This window comes from Cynocephalus volans, chromosome 3, assembly GCF_027409185.1.
Source record: "Cynocephalus volans isolate mCynVol1 chromosome 3, mCynVol1.pri, whole genome shotgun sequence".
In the NCBI taxonomy this organism is placed as follows: Eukaryota; Metazoa; Chordata; class Mammalia; order Dermoptera; family Cynocephalidae; genus Cynocephalus; species Cynocephalus volans.
Window position 1 is genome coordinate 74,171,811 of NC_084462.1, and position 22,912 is coordinate 74,194,722.

At 38.3% G+C, this 22,912-nt stretch overlaps 1 protein-coding gene across 2 annotated transcripts in view; it reads right to left on the minus strand.

Moving 5' to 3' along the window:
* HACD3 (3-hydroxyacyl-CoA dehydratase 3) overlaps nucleotides 1–22,912 on the minus strand; it is a 44,070-nt gene that overhangs the window by 3,898 nt on the left and 17,260 nt on the right. Inside the window, exons 2-10 of one of the 2 annotated variants that reach the window (XM_063089525.1) lie at nucleotides 20,932–20,974; nucleotides 19,009–19,082; nucleotides 17,604–17,768; nucleotides 15,987–16,038; nucleotides 13,436–13,546; nucleotides 7,417–7,544; nucleotides 3,624–3,736; nucleotides 2,331–2,437; nucleotides 1,503–1,634 (exon numbers count right to left, since the gene is read on the minus strand). In XM_063089525.1, coding sequence (XP_062945595.1) covers nucleotides 1,503–1,634; nucleotides 2,331–2,437; nucleotides 3,624–3,736; nucleotides 7,417–7,544; nucleotides 13,436–13,546; nucleotides 15,987–16,038; nucleotides 17,604–17,768; nucleotides 19,009–19,082; nucleotides 20,932–20,974 — 925 coding nt within the window. The remainder of the gene's footprint in view (nucleotides 1–1,502; nucleotides 1,635–2,330; nucleotides 2,438–3,623; nucleotides 3,737–7,416; nucleotides 7,545–13,435; nucleotides 13,547–15,986; nucleotides 16,039–17,603; nucleotides 17,769–19,008; nucleotides 19,083–20,931; nucleotides 20,975–22,912) is intronic. The other variant, XM_063089524.1, reaches the window with a different exon arrangement.

Consider the following 22,912-nt stretch of genomic DNA (forward strand, 5'->3'; position numbering starts at 1 on the left):
TGAGCTTGGAGCAGATCCTCCAGCCCTGATCAAGTGTACAGAAACCACAGCCCCAGCTGACAGCTTGACTGAAACCTCCTGAGAGACCCCGAGCCAGAACCACCCAGCTAGGCTGCTTCCTAATCCTCAGAGACTGTGTGAAATGATAAACTGTGCTCAGCTGCTAAGTTTTGGGGTAATTTATTACACAGCAATATATAACTAACACACTATCTGCTATTGCAGCCTTCTGTTGCTAGGAGACCAGACAGCTATACTTATTTATTTATTTATTTATTTATTTATTTATTTATTTATTTATTTATTTATTTATTTATTTATTTATTTATTTTAAGGAAATAACAGTTGAAATTTTCACGTGTATTTCTATTTATTTATTTATTTATTTATTTATTTATTTATTTATTTATTTATTTATTTATTTAAAGGAAATAACAGTTGAAATTTTCACGTGTATTTCTATTTATTTATTTATTTATTTATTTTAAGGAAATAACAGTTGAAATTTTCACGTGTATTTCTATTTATTTATATTTATTTATTTATTTATTTATTTATTTATTTATTTATTTATTTATTTATTTATTTATTATTTATTTATTTTTTATTTAAAGATGACCGGTAAGGGGATCTTAACCCTTGACTTGGTGTTGTCAGCACCACACTCAGCCAGTGAGCGAACTGGCCATCCGTATATGGGATCCAAACCCAGGGCCTTGGTGTTATCAGCACCGCACTCTCCCGAGTGAGCCATGGGCCGGCCCGACAGCTATACTTATTTAGGGCTACCTCAAGTCTTTTGTGAAATAAAGCAGGGACAAATACATAAATCAACATTAAGATGTATTAGAACTTTAATGCAAAGAGCCCTTATAGTTAGGAAGGCTCTTAAACTTCTCATATTTGTAATAATTTAGGTTTACTTGTTTTTCTCTTAGTTCTCAGTTTTTGTGAATTAAGGTAGCAATGTATGGCTTTATATAAAGATAAATTAATAAGCAAGCAGGTTTTACCAGAGGAGCAGAGGGGCTTTCCTACTCCTAGGGAGAAGGCTTTATGACAACCCCTGGCTGCTGAGGCCTTCATTACCTTCTTCCTTCCTTGCTGCCACTTGTATTACCACCTCCCTACAGATACTACCCAGTATCTATTCCTGAATGAGGAATGTGCTACTGAAAGCTTCCTACTGTATTTTAAAAGAGCTTCCTACTGTACTTTAAAAGAGCTCTTTACATTATTTTTGACAAGAAATACATTTATAATATATTTCCAATGACCAAGAGCACTTCGAGAACATAATTCAACCACTAGAGATTTGGGAAGAAATATTTCCATCTCATAGCATATTCTAGTGGTCTGTTTTCACAAAGTAATCTATCCTCTTACTCTATACTACTTTTGGAAATATGAATTCTAATAAGGACTCTTAAAACTTTGCGTCATTTAACTCTACCCTCTAAGAAGTGACAGGAAAAAGTCTGTATCACAGAGCCAATACTTACCTAAAAATAACATTATAAGATAAATCTGAAGAAAAAAGGAAAATCTAACTTTCATTTTCACTGGATATGGCAATGTAAAACTGAATCTTCCTGTTTCATTGAACACTGGAATGGACTGGATCACTGAGACGGCTGCAAGCAGAAACAAGAGCTTGTTAGAAGCAAATGAAATAGTCACATCCAGCAACAGAACCTCCCAGCCTCTAGTCCTTAAGATTTCAGTTCTGGGTCTGCTGGAAATGCTTCCTCCTCCCTTTGTTCAGAAAGCTCGGGCCTCTTCTTTTCCCCCCTAATTTTCCTAGGGGAGAAGCCGCCAAGCTGTCAGCAGAGACAGGAATGAGGAACAGTCACGGCACTGGGCTTCAGCTTCCTATTCTATGTGGAGGGGAAAATCCCTACCTGACTCACTCACTAGGTGAATGTCGGAATAAAATGAAGTCATCAGTAAGAACCTGCTCTGGGGGCCGGCCTGTGGCTCACTTGGGAGAGTGTGGTGCTGACTACACCAAGTCAAGGGTTGAGATTTCCTTACTGGTCATCTTTAAAAAAAAAGAACGTGCTCTGGAAAATTAAAAATACCATATAAATGGGAAGTATGCACTACATGACCACCCAGCTTCCAACCCTTACAAAAAGAGCTACTTCCCTGGAACAGTCTATGTACCAGCATAAGCACTACCGAAGGAAGCCACTAGAAAGAAATCCCTGAAAAGTCCCAAACCCCATATATCAGACTAAGGCTGGCAGAGGGAGGAAGAAAGGACCGGCCTCTCAGCCACTGGGCACCCCCTGCAACTAAGCTATGAAACCCAGAGTTCCTCAAAGTACCTTCTGCCAAACATCCCAGTGGATATAAGGGAATCCACACAGTGTAACGAAGCCATGTGAGCACCTTCCAATCCATGTCAATGCAGGAAAGCATATAGAAGGGGTACCTATGGAAAATAAGTAAGTCCAATATTAAAAGCCACTTCAGGTTCTGAATGCAACCCTCGAGTACTATTCAAGTAGAAGAATGATTTCTCAATTAGCCACACATGGCTTCTCCAGAACAGAATTATAATCCTGGGCTATCTACCACAAACTCCCATCATGCTACTCCCTAAAACTTCAAAGGATGTGAACTCTAATGACAGACTAAGTTTGGTTCTCAAAGGGACCCTCTTTGTTCAGTATATAGACTGAATGTTCAGAAGCTTATTGGCTTTATTCCTTGTTCTGCTCTATGTTACCAGTGGTAAGGATGTCTGCCACTTTATCTCTGGATAAATAAATTATCAAAATTAAAGTACATATACAAAAGACTTCTAATCTAGAATCAGACATGCTCTGTTTTAAAAGAGATACCATAAGAAAAGAAATTTGTTTCTTCCCACACAGTATAAATTAACATTAAGGACCTATAATCTGCTTTACCTTTGTATCACGTATATTAGAGGGTACCCTCAGTGCTATGGGATACAGACCGTGGTTAAGACACAATCTAAGGCTGCTACTGCCTGTTCTCCCTCTCAACTACTAACTTTGTCAAAGTACCACCAAACCTAGAGCTGATGAGTGAATTTGCAAAATCCTTGCTCCACTGGACTGAAAAGGGAAGAAATGTAGAATAGGTATGGTCTGCTAAAGAATACATCTACTTTAATTGGATCAATTTTTTTTAAAAGGGTATTTTTCTATTGAAAACTGAGAATGGAAAACTCAGAGAAGAAGCCAATTCAAACTTCACTAATCTTGTAGTAAAAGATTCATTTATATCATTCCTTCTAGAAGGTTAGTCTTGACTGTTTCCATCCAACCTGTACTGCTCATTCAAGCCCACGTTTCTTCAGCCCTTTCAAAAATTCTTTGAGTCCTCTCTTTCTAACAAGACAAAAAGATCTTGAAGTCACAGTAAGATCAGTTTTTCGCTTCTCTGGTTCACCTTCTAAGGGAGTGCCCAGGTTGGTATTATGAGCCAATGAGTGCTTTAAAAAAATCTGCCTCAACTTTGTAGCTAGAATTATCCACATATATAGTCCAAACCAAATGAGACTCTGTCTAAGACAGCAACTCCCTCAAGAAGAGAGCTACTCCAGAGAGAGAGAAGTATTCCAACACCATTCTGGCATTTCTACCCACCTGAAAATTTCAATTGTGCTCCACATATAAAACACAAAGAAAACCACAGCTTTGTTTTGCATTTCTTCCATGGTGCCAAAGATGATAAACAAAATGAAATTTCTTCCAAGAAGCTATTAAAAGGACCCAAAAGAGAGAAAAAAGTTAACAATACATATACAAAAGCCACATAAATGTGTTATCTGAAATCTAACTCCACTTAACACAAGGTAAATGGAAAAGATTGAGCTCAACTAGTTTAATCCTGCTCCAGTTTTGGAAAAAGTGCCAAAACCAGTCTTTCTGGATAGATAGATAACTTTTCCCTGTGTGTGTGTGTGCATGCAAATATATTGAAAATAGTATATTAAAGACACACACATTCACACACAGTTTAAAGAATGCTGCCAAATGAACATTTGTGTCTGCATAACCCTAGCTGGTAAAACACACTGTATGTTTTACTGTGTGACTTGCTTCTTAGTGTCATGGCCCAGAGATTTGTCCATGTTGATATATGTGTCTATAGTCCACTCATTTCCGCTGCTTGTAAGGCATTCCCATATATGACACACATTCTCCTCTCGATGAACACCTGCGTTACTGTCTGTTTCTGGGTTTACTCTGGCCCAGTGGTCTATGTAACTGCCTTTGCACCATATCACATGGTATTAACTACTAAATCCTTACAATGTTTTGATTTCCTGTAGGGTAAGTCCCCAACTTGGGTTCTTCTTTAAAAGAATATTTCTGGCCCTTTGCTTTTTCTTTTCCTTTTTTCTATTGTTGTAAAATACACATAACATGAAATTTGCCATCTTAGCCATTTTTAAGTGCACAGTTCAGTGGCACCAAATACATTTATGATGCTGTGTGACGGCCACCACCTTCCACCTCCGTAACTTTGTCCATCTTGTAAAACTGAAACTCTGACCCATTAAAAACTCCCTAGTCCCCAGCCCCTGGCAACTATCATCCTACTTTCTGTCTCTATGATTTTTTTTGGCAGCTGGCCGGGATGAGGAACTGAGTCCCTGACCTTGGGTGTCAGAAGGCCAGGCTCTAACCAGCTGAGCTCACTGGCCAGCCCTGTCTCTGATTCTGACTACTCTGAGTACGTCATATAAGTGGAATCATACAGTATTTGACTTTTTGTGACTGGCTGATGTCACTAAGCATAATGTCCTCAACATTCATCCATGTTGTAGCATATGTCAGAATTTCCTTCATTTTTAAGGCTATATTTCATCGTTTGTATATGCCACATTTCTCATTCATACATCAATGAACACTTGCATTGCTCCCATGTTTTAGCTATTAGGAATATTGCTACTATCCTGGACCTTTACTTTTTCATAAAACTTAAGAATTTTCTTGTCACATTTCAAAATTTTTTAGATTGTGAAATTAGAATACACTTAATCTGTAGGTAATATGAGAACATTGTTGCAACACTGAATCATACAATTCAAGAAAATTGTGTCTATATATTTACTTTTTGTGCTCTCTATTCTTTCCTGCATCTCAAACCATTCAGTAATTTTCTCCTCAGCTGAGTCTGATCTACTGCAAAAGCTGTTCACTTAATTTTAACATTTGATTACTGTATTTTTCATTAATAGAAGTTCTATTTGCCTCCTTTTCAGATCTGCTTAGCTATTCTAAGTTTCTTGTGTCCTGCTCAAATACTCAAGGTCTCTTCAAACATAATTATTTTCTATTCTGTGTCTGATAATTCTAATATCTGGCATTCATGTGGGTCTGTTTCTACAGTCTGTTGTTTCTTGCTCACAATGCCTTTTTCTTGGGTTTTATAATCTTTGACTGGAAACTGCTCATTTTTTGGAAACACATCTGTGGGAATTCTTTGAGGCCTGGGCAAAAGTGGTTACTTTCAGAAAAGATCTGTGTTTGCCTCTGCCAGAGTCTAAGGGCAATGGCAGTTAAGGATCACTTTAAATAAAATTCGTAACTTGAGGATTTTTGAAACACCCAGCAGGTACAAACTCATATCACGAATTCATTTGGAGGACTAGCTTATGGTTACGAATTCTTAAAGTAGATCATTTCCTCTACCTCTGGCAGGGCCAACCTTTGAGCCAGAATTGTTTTTCTTATAGACTGCAAGGTGGAGGAAGGCAGATTTATTTCTAATCCACCTTCACATGCAGCTCTTTGTAGTCTGTTTCACTGGGGAAGGGTCTGTTACTGTACTCCCTACTTCAGTCAGGATCTGAGTTTGTAACTCCTATATCTTGTGATACTATAAAACTGAAGTTTAAGTTCAGTTGGATTTGCAAATCTCATGGCAAAAACCAGTGTCAGTGCTCACCTTACCTGTAGGTTCTAGTAGTCACTTGGTTTTTGGCCTGTTCATCAATGCAGTTGATATTTCTTTCCTATCTTATCTACCATTTTCATCATGAGAGTTCATTAGGCCACCTAATCTGCCACACTTCCTGAACATAATCCTCTAACCCATTTCTGTAAGCCAACTAAACACATTTTATCTTATTACTCCACACTTACTTCACGACAGAAGACTTTTTTCACTAAACAATTTTGGCTAGATATTTAGCCTCTAACTCTTAAATCTTTTCTCAAAGGACAATAAAAAAGAGTGCTCATGTTCACCCATGTTTCCCAGTTTCCTAGTTTCCCAGGCTTCTGTTCTATACTATTTTCTACTGACTCCTACTCGGTACCTAGGAAATGGCTTTCTAGTTGTTCACATCCTGAAGGACAGAGACACTTCTGATTCTGTGCATACAGCAAGCCTCCAATATATGTTAATAATCCAATCTACTTACTACAGTAAATTCGGTTCCCATTTTCAAATCAAAATAAGCCCTGCTCAGGCCCAAGGCACTGCCCAACTCCGGGAGGTTTCACTCGCATTGTGTTCTACGAGAATAACTCCCTGGAATCATGCAGTGTGATGGCTTTCTACCTGTCCCTTCCATCTTGCCCTAAAAATTCTACCTTAATGTTTATTTGTAATGGTTCTTGATATACAAATACTACTACTCCCTATCAGTGGGTCACTCAGTATCCCATTTTATTTTTTAAACTAAACAAAACAGCCTCTTTCCAAGTACAGAAACCCCAGAAATAACAAGGTTACTACATTAACCTTGCAACTGATACTCTTAGAATGCTACCGATGGTATACCAGAAAAGGGCAGAGCTATAAACACAGTATTCCAGAATAGATGAACCAGCAATCATCTGGTGGCCCCTGTGCCTGAGTAGGTGGTACTTTTTGGTATATAATCACATAGCTAAGAAACAGGGCAAGAAGGGTGAAAGACTTGATGCCCCACTCCTGAGAGCAATCTTCCAAATATTAGGAAACAACATAGATGTATTAGACAGGGAAAATCCCCACACTCTAGTCAGAAGAGGCACCTGAATATATAGAAGTCCAAAGTGAAAAGATTTCCCTAGGTATTTGACTGCCTTCATCTACCCGAGGTGGCAGAAGGCCAAGTACACTTCTAAATAAGGAGGAGAAGGGTAGGTTTTTCTGCTCCTGCCTGAGAATCAAATTTCCCTGGTTTTAAAGCTCTTTTTATAACTTTGATTTCATGAGGGCAGAAACAACGAAATAGACCTGAAATGGTAAAATGTACTTTGGAAAATGTCCCTGAGATTTAAAATTCTCTTTCTTATTCATATAAAAAAAATTATTTCTGTGCAAATAGGTATTTTTACTAATTGAGACTTCTAGCAAACTGTGACACATCTACTAGACAAATACTGGAATCTTTCATCCTCTCCACTCCCCCACCCCTTGAGCTCAACTATTCAATACCTGCATAAGAGAAGGGATCACTGGTGTCTTAGTGACTCCAATTGCTGCATTGATAGTTTCCACAACTGCCAGCATCTGGCAGAAATACATCATGTCAGCCACGGTGTGGAATGTGTCATAAAAGGACTCTATGAACACAAATAGACATTAAGGGTAAATCAACTGGCAAATTTCCACAGAAGTATTTCTCAAACTAGACAACTGCTTACACAAAAGAAACTTTAGGAAAGGGATAACAAAAATCCAGTCAGATTCAAGTTTCTTAGCTAAATAAGCTAGAGGGGAACAGGCCTTGGGGGTCACAAATAGTAAACTACTGGTTACCAGAAAGTGAACACATAAACCCTGTATACCTTTCTTATTTTTAAAAGGCAAGAAAAAAGTACACCTAGACTTCATTTACTTACTATATACAGAAAATTCTACGTATCAGGTACAGCGGTAATGCTTTTCATCATCTCATTTAATTTAAAGCTAAAACTATTAACGCATATATTGAATGCAATCCAGCCTTGTAAAATCTCAAAACCTATACAATCATAAATAAATGCAGAGGGGAAAAAAAGCACTGAATATGATTAGGTTTCAAAAACCTTAACTGTTTTTGTATCTTTAGACCCAATAATTCCTATTATGAGATTCAATCCTAACTGAAAAAATCTAAAATGATTAAAAAAAAAAAAAGCTTTATAAACAAAATTGCGCTCTGAAACATTATTCTTAAGTGCATTAAAGTAGAAATGATCTAAACATCTAAGAGCATGGAAAACTTGAGTAACTATAGGATATCTACTTGATAGAATATACAGAAATTTAAAATGACAGTTATTGCTTATATGTATTAGCAAATATGGTATCAATCCCAAGTGGTTAATAAAATAATACCCTTTATTCTTCATACTGATCCTCTCTTTACATCCTTCACACTCTTCTTTGCAGTGTTTCTCAACCTGAGTATCAATGACATTCTAGGCAGGACAATTCTGTGTCTTGCATATTGCAGAAAATTTTAGATTTCTGGCTCCCTGCCTATCGAATTCAAGTAGTGCCCGCAAGTCACTGTGACAACCAACCAACATCCCCAAATTGGGGCATTTCCAAATACCCCCAGAGAGGGCAAAACTGCGCCATGTGAAAACCTCTGGGGAACCATTATCCACATATTTGTAATCTAAATCCTCAGAGTTAAAAGGTTCCATACAAAAGCAAAAATTATAGCTGAAAAATTATCACTAATTTACCAACAACTTATAAAGTCAGCCTCCATTTAAATATCCATTCCACTTAAGACTAAGCTTATTTATTGCATCTAAGTCTCGGTCTATAATTCTTCCTCATTGTCAACAACATGAACAAAGACTGCAAAATGAAATTACAAATCTTTTTAAAAGGTGTAAAATATTACTGAAGTCAATTACATTAATGATGATGAACTGATCTAATTGCATATAAAGATGCTGAGGAATGAGGTTCTGGCAGAGTTAGGCCAGTTACCGACAAAGATAACCTTGTAGGAGCCTCAAAAGAAAACAATTTAAATATCAGATAAATAAAAGAGGCCCTTGCAAAAACTGAAGAAACCCTCTAATGTCTTTGCAAAAATTATCCAACTTATAATCCTCCTGCAAAGTCAAATGTGAAATTAAGAATGGTATATAGTGTTATTGTATATGATTCCACCAGTAAATAAGCTCAAAATTTGACTAATTCTTTTCTTCAAGGAATTAAGCAAAATTACAATTACGACTTAAATTTTGTTACATACAAGATAAAAAAATTTATTTTCATAATTTTAAGTGTCACTTTCAATACAAAGTTCCCATCAAATATTTCTGTCATCATTTACATTGAAATTTTGGTATCCTATTTAAAGGGAATCTCTTTAAATGGCATTTTTCCTGATCAATTATCTTTGAAAAATGAGGACCTCCCATACTTTGAAATAGAAACTTGTAATTTGGCACATGGTAAATAAAAATTAGATCTTGTTGCTCTGCCTCTAATTTCATGGAAAATTTATCCTTGTTTCAACTCAAGAATACAAATCCAGTTTCTAAAATAATAGGAAGAAAGAATATAAAATGCTTATAATACTAAGAAACAAGATACAAAATTGTATACACAGTATAATTATAATTACTTTTCTAACTGCTGGAGAAAAAAGGCTAGAAGGAAATATATGGAAATATTAATAGTGATGGGACAAAGGCTTATTCACCTTCTCCTCCCACATCAACATCCCTGGTTTTACCCATTTTCCAAACTTTCTTAAATCAGCACATTACTCTTGTGGTAAGAAAAAAAGTTTTTCAAAGTACTAAAAGGTGCTCATATGCTAATGGAATATGGATTTAAATAGAGGTCATATAAATAGTACACTCTTTCAGGAAGAATATTTGGCAGTATACATCAAAATCTTGCAATTCCCGCCTTAGGAATTTTTCCTGAGGAAGTTATTCAGAGTATGCACAATAATTTAGCTATAAGGATGCTAACTGGACACTTAATAAAAAATTCAGAACCAACTAAATGTCTTACAATTGGTAAAATTAACATATGGCAATTCACAAAATACAGCCATTTAAAGTAATATTGTAAAAGTATCTTCACTGACATGGAAAGCTGTTTATGATATTCTATTTGGTGAAAAACAAGGCTACATGATGTATTTATGTTATGGTATTATGTATTTTAAAAAATATATGGGTTTAGAAAGATAAACACCAAAGTGCCAAGAATCTGTTGCTCTAACAGATGGGATTATGGTAGTGATTTTTGTTTGTTTTATGTTATGTTTTTATTTTCTGATTTTTTTCTGTAATTAACACATATTTATAACAAGAAAAAAAATTATTTGATAAGAAGTTTTCCTTAATTCAGAGCTTGACAAGTCCAAGAGTTTCTAGACAAGCCCATGAGTTTGCTGTTGTTTCCCACTTAGCCCAGGAAATTTAGCAATTACGTACATGTTCACATGAAAAGACAAGAACATGTGTAGAATTTGCCATTCATCAACATCCTTTATTGAAAAGGAGAAAATTGTGGAGAGCAAACTATGAACCTGGGTGCCAGGCTGCAGGTCCTTACCACATCTTCGAGGACTGATAAAGGAAAAATTAAACCAGTAGCTCTACTCTAATAGGTGGTTAGGAAGAGGCTCGGAGCCAAAATAGAAATTACCAGTCCAGGCAGATTATGTTAAACACATAATCAGATGACTTAGCAGCTTTTGGACTGGATCACCTAAGAGCTGGCAGGATTATGTGGAACACTCAGACTCTATCCAACTATGTTAAGTTAAAAACATTAAGCATTTATGTATTTTAATGTCCCTTTCATTCCATGGGACTTGTGATAAATCCATACTAATAAAAGCTGTAGGTGTGAGAATAACTGTATCTGGGCCGTCCTTTGTTTCTTCCTTTCTTTTTTTTTTGACCAGTAAGGGGATCGCATTCCCTGGCACGGTGTGGTCTGCACCACGCTCAGCCAGTGAGCGCACCGGCCATCCCTATATAGGATCCGAACCCGTGGCCTCTCCTGAGTGAGCCACGGAGCTGGCCCTGTTTCTTTAAATAAATTATCTGTAGACCTCTGGTCACAAATGACTATATGACATTGGACACTTGGGAAATTTTTCATTAGCCTGCCACTGTGCTCGGCAGAATTCCAGGGTGTTAGGAAGGCTGGAAAAACAAGATGCATTTTTTCCTCTTTCAAATGACTCTAAAGCTAATTACAATTCACCTTCTACAAACCTCAGATGGGGAAATTTAGGACTGAAGAGTAAAATAGTCTATAGGACTTTTTTTTCTCTTGTTAGAGTTTATATTTTCCATTACACTTACATTTTTCTCCATACTTACTTTACAAAATAAAGAAAAATTTTAAAATGATCCAGATTCAAGCCACTTGAAAATGGTGTATTCCTTCCAATCTTTTTATGTGTTTCTCCCCGTTTATATGGTATGACCAATACATAGCCTATCATAAGTATTTTTCTATGTTATCACAAATTCTTAAGATACCTTATCTTTGCTTCACAACACTCCACTAAGTGAACATTCCAAAGCAATCCCTCACTAATAGATATTTAAGTACTTTCTAATTTGTCACTAATATATATATAATAATGCCATAAAGTGTATGCTTCTGAAAAAGTTTTTCTTATAGTTTTGATTATTTTTTTTAGAACATATTTCCGAGAGTGAAATAACTAGGGCCAAGCATATGAACAGTTAAAGTTCTTGATACACTTTGCCAAACAATTTTCCAAAAGAGATGCTGGACTTATATACCCTCCCACTAGCCACAGCTATGCTTGTTTTAGCATATACTATCTAAAAAAGAATTAGGTATCTTTTTTAACTTTTAAAAACTAATAAATGAAAAATTAAAGTTGTTTATTTTAAAATAACTTTATTTTTTATTTCTTTCACCATTATTGAGTTAAATATTTTTCTGTACCATGCAGATGGTGTGTCAGACTCTCAACTGCACTGACACAAGGAGAGGCACCAGTGGAGACCAAAAAAAAAAAGAGGTCCTTTCTCTCCACAAAGCACCCTCCAGAGTAATAGAAGAAGCATCTGACTTATGATAATAGAGGAGGACTTGATCACACCTGTCTCAGTACTGGACAGATCATCTAGGCAACAAACCAACAGAGGATCAGTTCATCTGTCAGATGGAGAGAACAAATCAATGGTTGTTAGAGGGGGAGGGAGAGGGGGAAGAGATTGGATAAGGGGCAAAAAGAATGATTTGTAACAATGAATACGCTAATAAAAAATAAATTTAAAAAATTAAAATTAAAAAAAGTTTTTAAATATAAATATTTTTCTGCATATTACATTAGTTTTATTTTTTCTTACACAAACTGCCCGTACATGACTTTTGTTTATTTATCTACTGGCTAGAGTTTTCATATTTTTAAATCAATTTGTGCAAGTTCTTTATATGTAAAGAACCCAACTCCCGCCATCCCCATCCTGACTTGCACCTCAATATGCTGTTAACATTTAATGTTGTCTTGGTTGGGGTCTTTTTAGATATACAGGAATTTAGTTATTTTATGTAGTCAAATGCATTGACTTTTTTTTTTAATAATTAGTTCTAACATTTTTAAGCTTAAAAAGTCCTAACCTTCCACATTAGGGTTTTATAAATATTTACTTACATCTTGTATTGTGATTTAATTTTTTGATATATGACTCTTAAATCCTTTAGGGGAATTTATTTTTGTACACAGCGTGAGAAGTCAAATAGATTTCTTGCCTCCCTCATGTACCCAAAGCTAAGTAATTTTCCTTGGAAACATTTGATTTCCCATCCAATAAAAAATTAGTGAAAAAGATTTCCCTGTGACTGACTCATGATTCCTCTTCTATCATATATGTAACTCAGATATACACATAGTAAAAGAGCTATCAATGGGCCACTTAATCTGCTCTATTAATTAGCCTATTTTTATGCTAATGCTATACTATTTTAATTACCATACTTCCATACCAGGTAGAAAAAGTCCTCTTTCAATTATTCTTTCTTCCCCCAAATTGTATTACTATTTATTCTTCCAAATAAAATCTTAGAATACTTTAGATCAAATTCTCAAATATTTTCCATTGGCATTTACTTTTTACAATCTCCTTATGCTCCAAAAGGGTGAGGTCCCTTTTGGACCTGCATAACTACGGCACTGAAGAATCACATCAATTTATTTAGTGGTTAATGAACTATTAAGTAGTGAGCAGAGAAAAGGATGTGCCTCTGACTAGCTGTGTGAACGTGAACTATTTCTTTGATCATCTCTAGTCCTGTTTCCTCAGCTGTTAAGTGGAAAAAAAATCCAGTCAGCTTGTTTCTCAAGACCATCGGAAATAAGAGAGATGAAAGGAAGAAAGTGCTACACAAATGTGGGGGGTTATGATTAATATCAAAGGTGGAGAGTGCTACCTTTGATGAGTAGTGGGCCAAACCACTGAGAAAAGGAAAGCTAGCCCTGAAATTTCTTACTTGCCTTTTCCCAAGATAAAAAACCGCACAGTCAGGTTGACAAAGATCCAGGAGAATCCCAAGAACTGCACAAGATTATACATGAACAGGTATCCTTTCTTCAAGCTTGTAAGAGCTGAAAAGCAAAGCAAGGCACCAAGCTGTTAACAGCAACAGTGACAGCACGAGAGGAGTGATGGGGTATATCTGGATGACTTTAACCCTTCTTCCCACCTGGCTGCCCCTAAGCTCCCACACACAAGTACCTGGTCCAGGTCTCACCAGCCTGGGCTCCTACTCCCACAGAGAAATATAAAAGGAAAAATTATGAGGAATATTGCTCTCCAAGGTATGTTTTCAGGGGTCTTTCCTTTCACAGAAAAGGGATAAGTATACAGACATAACAAACCAAGAAAAAAAAAATTACGCCTGGCAAAGAATAATTGACCATCTTAGGGGGCATTACAGAAGGGAAATAAAGTTCTTCTCAGCTCCTGCTCTACTCCTCTTAATATAAGCAAGAGCTTCTTCTTTTCTGGAATTTTTCTCAAAGTCATGCAGGTCAAACTATTCCAAAGAGGTAGAAACAGTAGTTGAAAAAAATAATTGTGATATCTGGTCATATATTCATTCCACCAAGCATTAACTGAAGACCTACAATGTGTTGTGAGGGACTCTGCTGGGATGCAAGATAGTTAAAACAGGAAGCTGCCCTCAGAGCTTACAATCAAAAAGCCATAAGATGAGATGGAGAGTGACGAGTAATGTCTTATGAAAATTTCAAGGTGAGATAAGTTGGGGAAGCGAGCATCAGGCAAGTCTACATGGGTAAGCCTGTAACTGATCTGGGCTTTGAAAGACAGGTAGAAGAGGACATAACCAAAGGAACACAATTTCAAACTGAGAGGCAGGAAAAGAAGGGATATGAATTTTGTCTGCAGCCCAATGTTCATGGAGACACAGGCAAATACAGAGCGAAGGAAGAAGTAAGAAGTTTAGACAGAGTCATGGTTGAGTCAAAGCAGTGGTGTAAAGAAAAGGGCAGTTGTCAAGAGAAGAGATATGGTGCTCAGATTTTGCTGCTACATACTCATTCCTAGGCTACAGGTATTCTAAACAGACACCTGGTTGATGTTCAAATAATCATATTTAATTGTATCATCAATCAAAAGCAGCCTTATCTAAGGGGCCAAAAAATGTCAGACTTCTAACAACATTTAATTAAAATTATTTTCTTCGAAATTACAAAAATTTATTATACTTGCCCAACATAAAGAACCCTCTTCATCAGGAAACCTTATGAATTTAGACAAAATAGTTAAAGCTTTACCTAACATCCTAAAAATCCATATGTAAGAATTTTTACATATTTCTGAAGTCTATCCCTTTAAAACACCAAAAAATTCATTTAAATCTCAAGGTGGCCTTTTAATGCTGCTGTTAATCTTTGCGTCCACAAACTCTCTTCCTTTCTCTGCTTTTCTAAAAGAATATTCCTTTAAATTAGTGGCTATTCAAATCTGTTTTTAAACCCCTTTTCAAAAGAAATCTTATTCAGAGTCCCAATACATAAAACACAAAAGAGAGCTGCTTGATTGAAGTAGATCTGCTTGCTTGACCTAGCCCTCCAAAGCATCTCTGGGAAGCCCTGGGATACAATGGAACATAGTTTGAAAACCACTGCTATGATTTTCCTTACTTATGGCATGCCACATAAGTGCCACTAAAACTTGAGAAAGTTCAATTTAGGACAAATGAGGAGCCTTTATTTCATTCTGCTTTTCAGAGTTAGTTGTACATAGACCTGCATTGTCCTCCTAGCTAGAATGCAAGCCCTTTTGAGTACAGGTGCAATAAGGGATTCATCTGGCTCTACATCAAAGGCCTAGCACAATGCTCCCCATACAGCATACCGTTAATAGATAGCTGCTATGTCACTCAGAAGATAATACATTTACAGAGTTTCTTGCTTGTAAGTGGTTAGACAAACAGAAATAGAAATGGATTTTTATAAGTTTAATGAACAGCAGGACTATACAGAATACTCTCCATCTTTAAGGCTGACAACCACACTTATCTATGGCACAGCCCTTGTGATCTCAGTTGACAGAAAAACACCAGGCTGAAAGAGTGTGGCCTTGGACCTATGCAGTAACTCCACATGTCTATGCAAAATTTGGTTGCCTAGGGCCAGCCCGTGGCTCACTTGGGAGAGCGTGGTGCTGACAACACCAAGTCAAGGGTTAAGATCCCTTACCGGTCATCTTTAAAAAGAAAAAAAAAAGATTTGGTTGCCATCTGCCCTTAGGCCAGTCCAGGAGGCTGAGATTCTTCCACTCTGCTACACCAGCGCTGGTGTACTCAGATGACGCCCAAACAGAAACAAAACATTAAAGGTAAGGTTTCTGGTGTGGGTGTGCATAGCTTAAGCACTGGACATAAAGGAGTTCTCATAAACTCACCCACACAGTTCACTGGGGTGAAGTCATTAGCTCTCCTGCCATATTACAATCATTCATACCCCCACCTCTATCATGAGTTAACTGGTAACTACCATGGCAGTACCGCCAACTTACTTTCAGGGGAGCCTTGGCTTTCCAATCTGAGTTTATTCAGGCGTTCTTCTTCCTAGAATTTACAAAGAAGTTTTCCAAGAGCATAAGTTAGAATTCCCAGATGTTTACAAAACTCTTTGTGTTGGATAAGTGATCTGACTCCCTCAAAGCCACCTCCTCCGGCTGAGTTCGGTGCTTCATTGGGGAAAATGTCCTAGCTCATGGTGCAAAAACACCTGACCCCTCCTTACTGGGCAGCCTTAGCATCGTAAGATGCCCACCCAATGTTCAAAGAGCTAAACCAATAGCTGGTTTCCAAACTGCCAAGTGGGCAATCTTGGAATCTTAGAGCTGGGAAGGACATCCAGAAGATTTGTCACAGTCATAGAAACAAAACAGAAGTTTAAGACTGCTACTTTATTTTTCAAGACTTCTAGATTTTTAGCATAATTTTTCCAGAAGCTAAGATCATGTCTCCAACATCAGTAGTATGAATTCATATTTAGCTTAATATAGATAAAGATGGATACATAAAGAAATATTTATAGGTATATGTAAATGGGTTACTATGCATACATATACTTCCTTGTTTTGCAGCTGAGAGGACCTAAAAGCAATGGCATCCCCAGTAGCAGTGAGCGTACCAAGCACCCAGATCTTGGTTTCCAATACCATTATTCAATAAAAACAACAGAGCTCCTCGGAGAAATGGCTATTCTAGGGCTGGAGAAATGGCTACTCTAGGGCTTAAAATAAGCCTGGAGCTGCTTATAGTGCCAGCAAGTAAGAAAGTGCTGAAAAAAAGTCTCACAATGACAGAGCTTTCTCAAAAAGACAGAAGAGCCAACTAAAAGTGCTCCCAGAGGCCAAAGGTGGAAAAATTTGAGCAACAAAATAAATGAGATTATATCCCAAAGTATAAAATAAATATCCATGAGTCCACACTGATATAAATGACTGAACAAATAAATAAATGGGAGAGCATAGACAAATCTCTCATGCAGAAGAATTTCAAGTAAATTACGCAGATATTCCACTATAAAAGACAGAAAGCATAATTCCCACTCCTTAAGTGTGGGCTACGCATAGTGACTTCCTTCCAAAGAGTACAGTAAGGAAACGGGAGGGGCACAGGGATAGTATCTTCACAGTGGAAAAACATGGCAAACATCACCTCAGCCAGCTGATCCAAGATCAATAACGACAGTGATATGCCATGTTGACAGTATGTACCCTTGACATGACGTGATGAGAATGGCACTTTCCCTCTGTGGTCTTCCTCCCCAAAACTCATCACCTTAGTCTAGTCATAAGAAAAACATCAGGGGCTGGCCAGTCAAAGCACAGCCTTGTAACACAGTAACAGCAAGGTCAAGGGGGTTTGGTTCTCATACTGGCCAGCTTCCAAAAAAACAAAAAACAACAAAAAAATTAAAACATCAGACAAATTCCAATTGAGGGACAGTCTACAAAATACATGACCAGTATCTCTCTAAAATTATGTTGCCTGGTCTTTAAATGAATTTGTAACTTTGTCCCTATTCTATCAGACCCTGAGAGGTATCTGAAGTGGCCGAAATAACTTGGGTTCCTCATGATTTCTGTCTTCAATGGCTAAATCCTAGGGTCCTTACTAACCTTGGCTCTGAGCTCCATTTCCGCATCAGATTCGTCCAGCCAGCGGTCAAAGTCAGGGGCCAAAAACAATGGGCGTTTCTCCTGCTTGGTGAGTCTCTCCCACCACTGATTCACCTTCTTCTGTACAGTAATGTTTACCTGCCTCTGGGTCAGTTTGTATACTGGCTAGAAGAGAAAGTGAGAATGTGAGAATGCCCTCTTCCATTCCCTGAAACTATGCCATGCCAGAGTGGCTCTACAGAGAAGCTGCACAGTATGCATATTTTCCTTTCCTTCTCTGGTCAGGTTCTGATGCAAAGGTAACATCTAGACCAAACGTTGGCACAGAGAACTGGGAAAAAGAGCCGTGTCTTTCCCTGATTCCCCTAGTGAATGACACAGGAGGAAATCAGGATAAAAAAGGCAGGGAGTTCCTGGTTGTCCTGGAGGCAACTAGCATGACCCTCCTGCCATAGCCACATCATGCAAGGCACTACATCCAATCACCATCTCAAAAGTCACCTTCAGCTTCCAGATTTTCCTCCCATGAAAATGACTGTCCCTGCCTTGAGCAAAACCTTGTTTTAGAAAGGCCTCTATCAAGGCCAGAACTATATTGAACCAGTTACAACTTTACAAGTAGGAAATCTTCCCAACTAAACTCAAATTTTTAGAGGCCATTCCAGCTCTTTTCTCTGTATGGCTTCTCCCTTTGTCTCCAAAGCAAGCCCCATGACAGGTTTTCTGTCCCTAATACCACTACTGACCATAATGTTTTCTCAAAACCACTGAGCCCCTGTACAGGAAGACCAATTAGCTCAAGCCCCTAGAGCTCACTGTGTAATTCCAGAAACTGAGTATACCATCTGTGGGCTTCTCTTCCTTTGTGTTAGAGAAGTTTCCTTGGGCTCTGAGGTAAGGGAAACTTCAATTATATTTCCAGCACTCTTTATAAAGACCAGCTGCCTTAGCCCTTTCTGGTTTCTACTTTTCTCGTTGCCGTTTTGGCAAAGTCAGATGAAAGCAACCCCCTAGTGTGGGCTTCAACTACCCTATGTAACTCTGCTCTCAATGGGTGCCACACTCCTCCGCTATCACTAAAATCAGAGAATACCAGAGTTGGAAGGGACCCTAGAAATTACTTAGTCCAATCCTTCATTTAACACATGAGAACACTGTAACTCAAAGAAATAAAGAGACTTATTCAAATCATACTGCTAATAAATGGCAGAGCCCAGATTCAATTCAGGTTCTCTGACTTTTCTATTCCTCTGCAGCTAAAACCTGGGCTCTCTACCAAATAAAAGAACTATATTGTTCCCCTTTGGTTTTTATTTTCTCTCCCACAACCCTGTTCCCCATTTCACTAAACTTCTTATATTCACTTCCTAAAATGGAAAGGGAAGTGAGAAAGGTAAGAACATACCTCTGGCTTCACAAGGTCTAAGAACTCCAGGTGAAATTCATAGACGTTGTCTCCTTTGGCACCATGTCCCTGAGCTATAAAGAAATGTGAGTTATTGTAAACTTCAGCAGAGCAAGACCATCCCAAAGTCAGCTTGCTATAGTTCTTTCATGCAAATATTAATGGGTCTTATCAAAATATGTGGGGGCTTGTAAGCAGAGCTATTCAACAGCTACATAAGCCAAATCTTGGATGAAAGTTTAGCTCCTTATGTCCTCTGATGATCAGTTTCACCATATTCACTTCATCTTCCAATGTGGCCTTGATGATACCCACTGCAAGCAATAGGCAGGAAAAAGAATATAAAAGGCAAAGCCAGAAGTGCCACATAGATATAAATTTAACTTTCACATTTAGTTTAGCTCTAAATCCACAGCAGAGAAAAATCAGGTAGGTGTATCATCTTGACTGTGGTTAAGGAAAGTTTCAGTGTACATGGAAATGCTGGATTGTCTCAGAGACAGCTCTGAAATTAAAACCTCCCAACCAGGGACAGAGAATGAAAGGAGAAGCTGACTTCTCCTTTAGCACATCCCAATGGAACAAGGAAAGAGAAATACAATCCTTCTCAGCTCATGGAGAACAGGTGGAACTGGGAGGAAGGTTCCTGTGCCCTGCCATGGCGCCTTTCCTCAAATCAAGCAGGTGCCACGCTTAGGTGCCAGTGACTGCTGGACCTAGCAGCTGCTGGATATCCTTTCCCCTCCACTCTCTGACTTGTTTACCATTTGGTTCCCTCCTGGGATTCTCTTCCTTCATCTGGCCGTATGTAGTAGAACCTTCCTAATATTTGCTACAGGTGGCTATTATTTTCAAGGAACATAAATTGCTTTAGGTAAGACAGTCTATAAGCTCTAAGTGGCTACATACACTTTTATCACTTGAACTTCCTTTTAAATGTACATAACTCCCCAAAAGCCTGAGCTGCTGCCACCACTACTCTCATCTTGAAAAGCAGATACAAAAGCCAGGCTGTACTTTCATGCAAATATATCAGGGTACATGAAATCTCACATAAAGTTCTTCACTCTCCAATAACCCCAAGAACTGGAAAAGAGAGAGAGCAGGGAGAATCCCACCCCATTAGGTGACAGTGAATACAGGCCTACACTCAGGTAAATCAGTAAATCTGCTGATGAACTAAGAAAGTAGAGGCAGATTCACAGAATCAGGGACTATCAGAGCTGGAGAAGTCTTAGATTAGACATCCTCTAGAATGCGGTGTTTCCCAAACTGGTCTGCAAGTGTAATATTAGGGAGCCACAAAGTCTCATCAGGAAAATTTTTATTTTTTGTTTTCATTATAATCTTAAAAAAAAAGCAGCGTATTTGGATCATCTAAATGGCCACTTTATAATCAAGTACTGCCACACAAGTTCAGTGACTGTGTTTGCATCTGTGTTCACAGCTGCAATGGAGCCAAATATCACTTAAAATGATCATATTTAATTTTTCACGTGTTTCTTAATCTGGAGTCCATGAGCCCTTAAGGGTTCTGTGGACATATTCTCAGATGTCCATGGGTCCTCAAGTTTGAGAAAGATTATAACCCAACACCTTCATTTTATAGGTCCAGAGAAGTCAATAACTTGTCCAAGGTAGTGGCAAAATCAAAGCTAGAAGGAAGATCTCCTGATTTCTAGCCCAGGATTCTATTCTTTTCACTGTATCTACTGTCTCTCCAAGGGGGAAGCTGAGTTTTAAACAAATTCTCTGATTTCTAATCATATATTTCAAAACAATCTAGTTTGTCCCAAGAGTATCAGAGGGTTAAGCATCAATAAAAAGTGAATAAAACAAATAGAATAAATAAAAATAAAGAGAAACCACCACCATGCCTCCTTAACTGTGTAGAGAGTTGGGAACATTTGCCTGGATACCGACCTTTGAAATGCAGCACATTTTCAGTGATGCTGATGGCAGGGTTCTGTGAAGAGACCAAGGACATAAGAAGTCATTTTAACGAAGAGAAAAATGAAATTAAACCAGGGGCTTCTTCCTGCCATGCTTTCCCCTTGGGGACTCGACCTCCTACCCTGTGCCTAGTCATTTATTCACATCTCTGTGTAGGGTTTCTCTATGTCTGTCTGTACCTATCTGAGATTGTAGGATCCTGCAAGGAGGACCCTAGACTGCTCTAACTGTGCAGAACCATCAGGTACTGAATCAGTCCATTCGGATAATGGCAAATCACATAAAGTGCTATGTGAGGTATCATGGGGGAATACACAAATCTCTAAGACTCAGTTTCTGAGGTGTAGAACAGAGCATCCAGTGGAACAGATGAGTCATTTCCTGTGAGAAGATATCAAGGAGGGGGCAAGGGCTTTTGCCACACCCCCCTGACAGCTGCACCCAGCCTGGCAATGACCAAGCCACCGCCGGAAGCCCCCTGATCTCCCCTGTGGGAATGAGGATGGTGCCACAGGCCTCAATCCCGCCCCTCCTCCTGCCTCCTTCTTCCATCCCGTTTCCTTCCCCTTTCCCCTCTCTCCCCCTCCCTCCCAACTGCTCTGCAACAACTTCATAGAATGTAAAAAATATATATATTAATTTTTAAAAAAGATATCAAATAGTTATCAAGGAATGCATGTTCAAGGCCAAAAGCAGTAAAAGGCACTGTCACAGGAGCTAAGAAGGGAGCAAGCACAATGGGGAACAGAATGGTTAGGAAAAGCTTTGACAAAGGTGAGACCTGTACTACAACATGAAGAATAAATTAACTCCAACAGGGGGAGGGAAGGGCTGAGAATTACAAGATTTGGAAATGAAACATGCTGTGCCTGTGGTTGTAACTTAGCCTCAGACTCCAGACTCTTTTAATCCCTAATCAAATCAAGACTAGAAGAGTTGAGAATTCCCCAAATTGCTCATTTATTCCCAGAACCTGCCACCCACCTTTAGCAGCACAATTTAAAGTGAAACTGCATAATACTTTTTTCAGTGGATGAGAAACAACCCACCTCCTACCTTCCAGTTCAAGGTTAATTAGCAAGAGGCAGCATGTTCCCAGTATCATAACTAGTTTATTTATTTTTCTCCTGTAGGTCAGCTCTCTATGCTCCATCACTCATCAAAGGAAATCAACAAGACAGAGAGAAGGCTGGAGAGGGGGTCTACCAGGGGGCAGTGGGAGCCTAGATGCTCTATTCATAGCCAAGAGAGTTAAGAACCTCCCTAGTGGGAGTACAGACTCCAGGCTAAGAAGCTTATACAAAGGGGCAAGAAGTCTAGATGATCTTCTGGCGGGAGGAGGGAGTTAGGGAATCTCATCCCTCATTTCCAGAGGGATGGTTCCTCATTAAGGGACACAGGGTTTTGAAGTAAATATGATCATTGGGGCTAGAGTTCTGGTATTGCCTACCTAGGTCAATTCTTGTGCTCCCCATACCCTAATTTACTTGGAAGGGAAACGAGAGGTTTTGTTTACTCTCCTCATGTAGATGGATGTGTTCGGAAAGATTTAAGTGCCTAAGTCATAGCACAAGCCCAGGAGTTCACTAAGTACTTGTGTCAGCCAGAGACTTCAGATGCTAACTCAGCAGCAATGGGACAGCTCCTGCCTAGCAGTGCACTGAGCATGTCGGGTTCAGCTTCTCCAAAGGTGGTGGTAGTGGAGGAACATCTTTCAGTAACAAACTTATGCCAAAAACAAGTTAAAAACTGGGAAGACTCTCAAAAAATACTTATTCAATAAAAACATAATTGAAAGAAAAAAAAAAAAAACTGGGAAGAGACTCTGAAGCAATTCTTAAAAAGTAATATCTGTATGTGAGATTGACCTATAATTTCCCTTTATATTTGCCTCATAAAATGAATTGGAAAGTGTTCCCTCTCCCTCTTCTCTCCAAATGTAAGCCTGGTG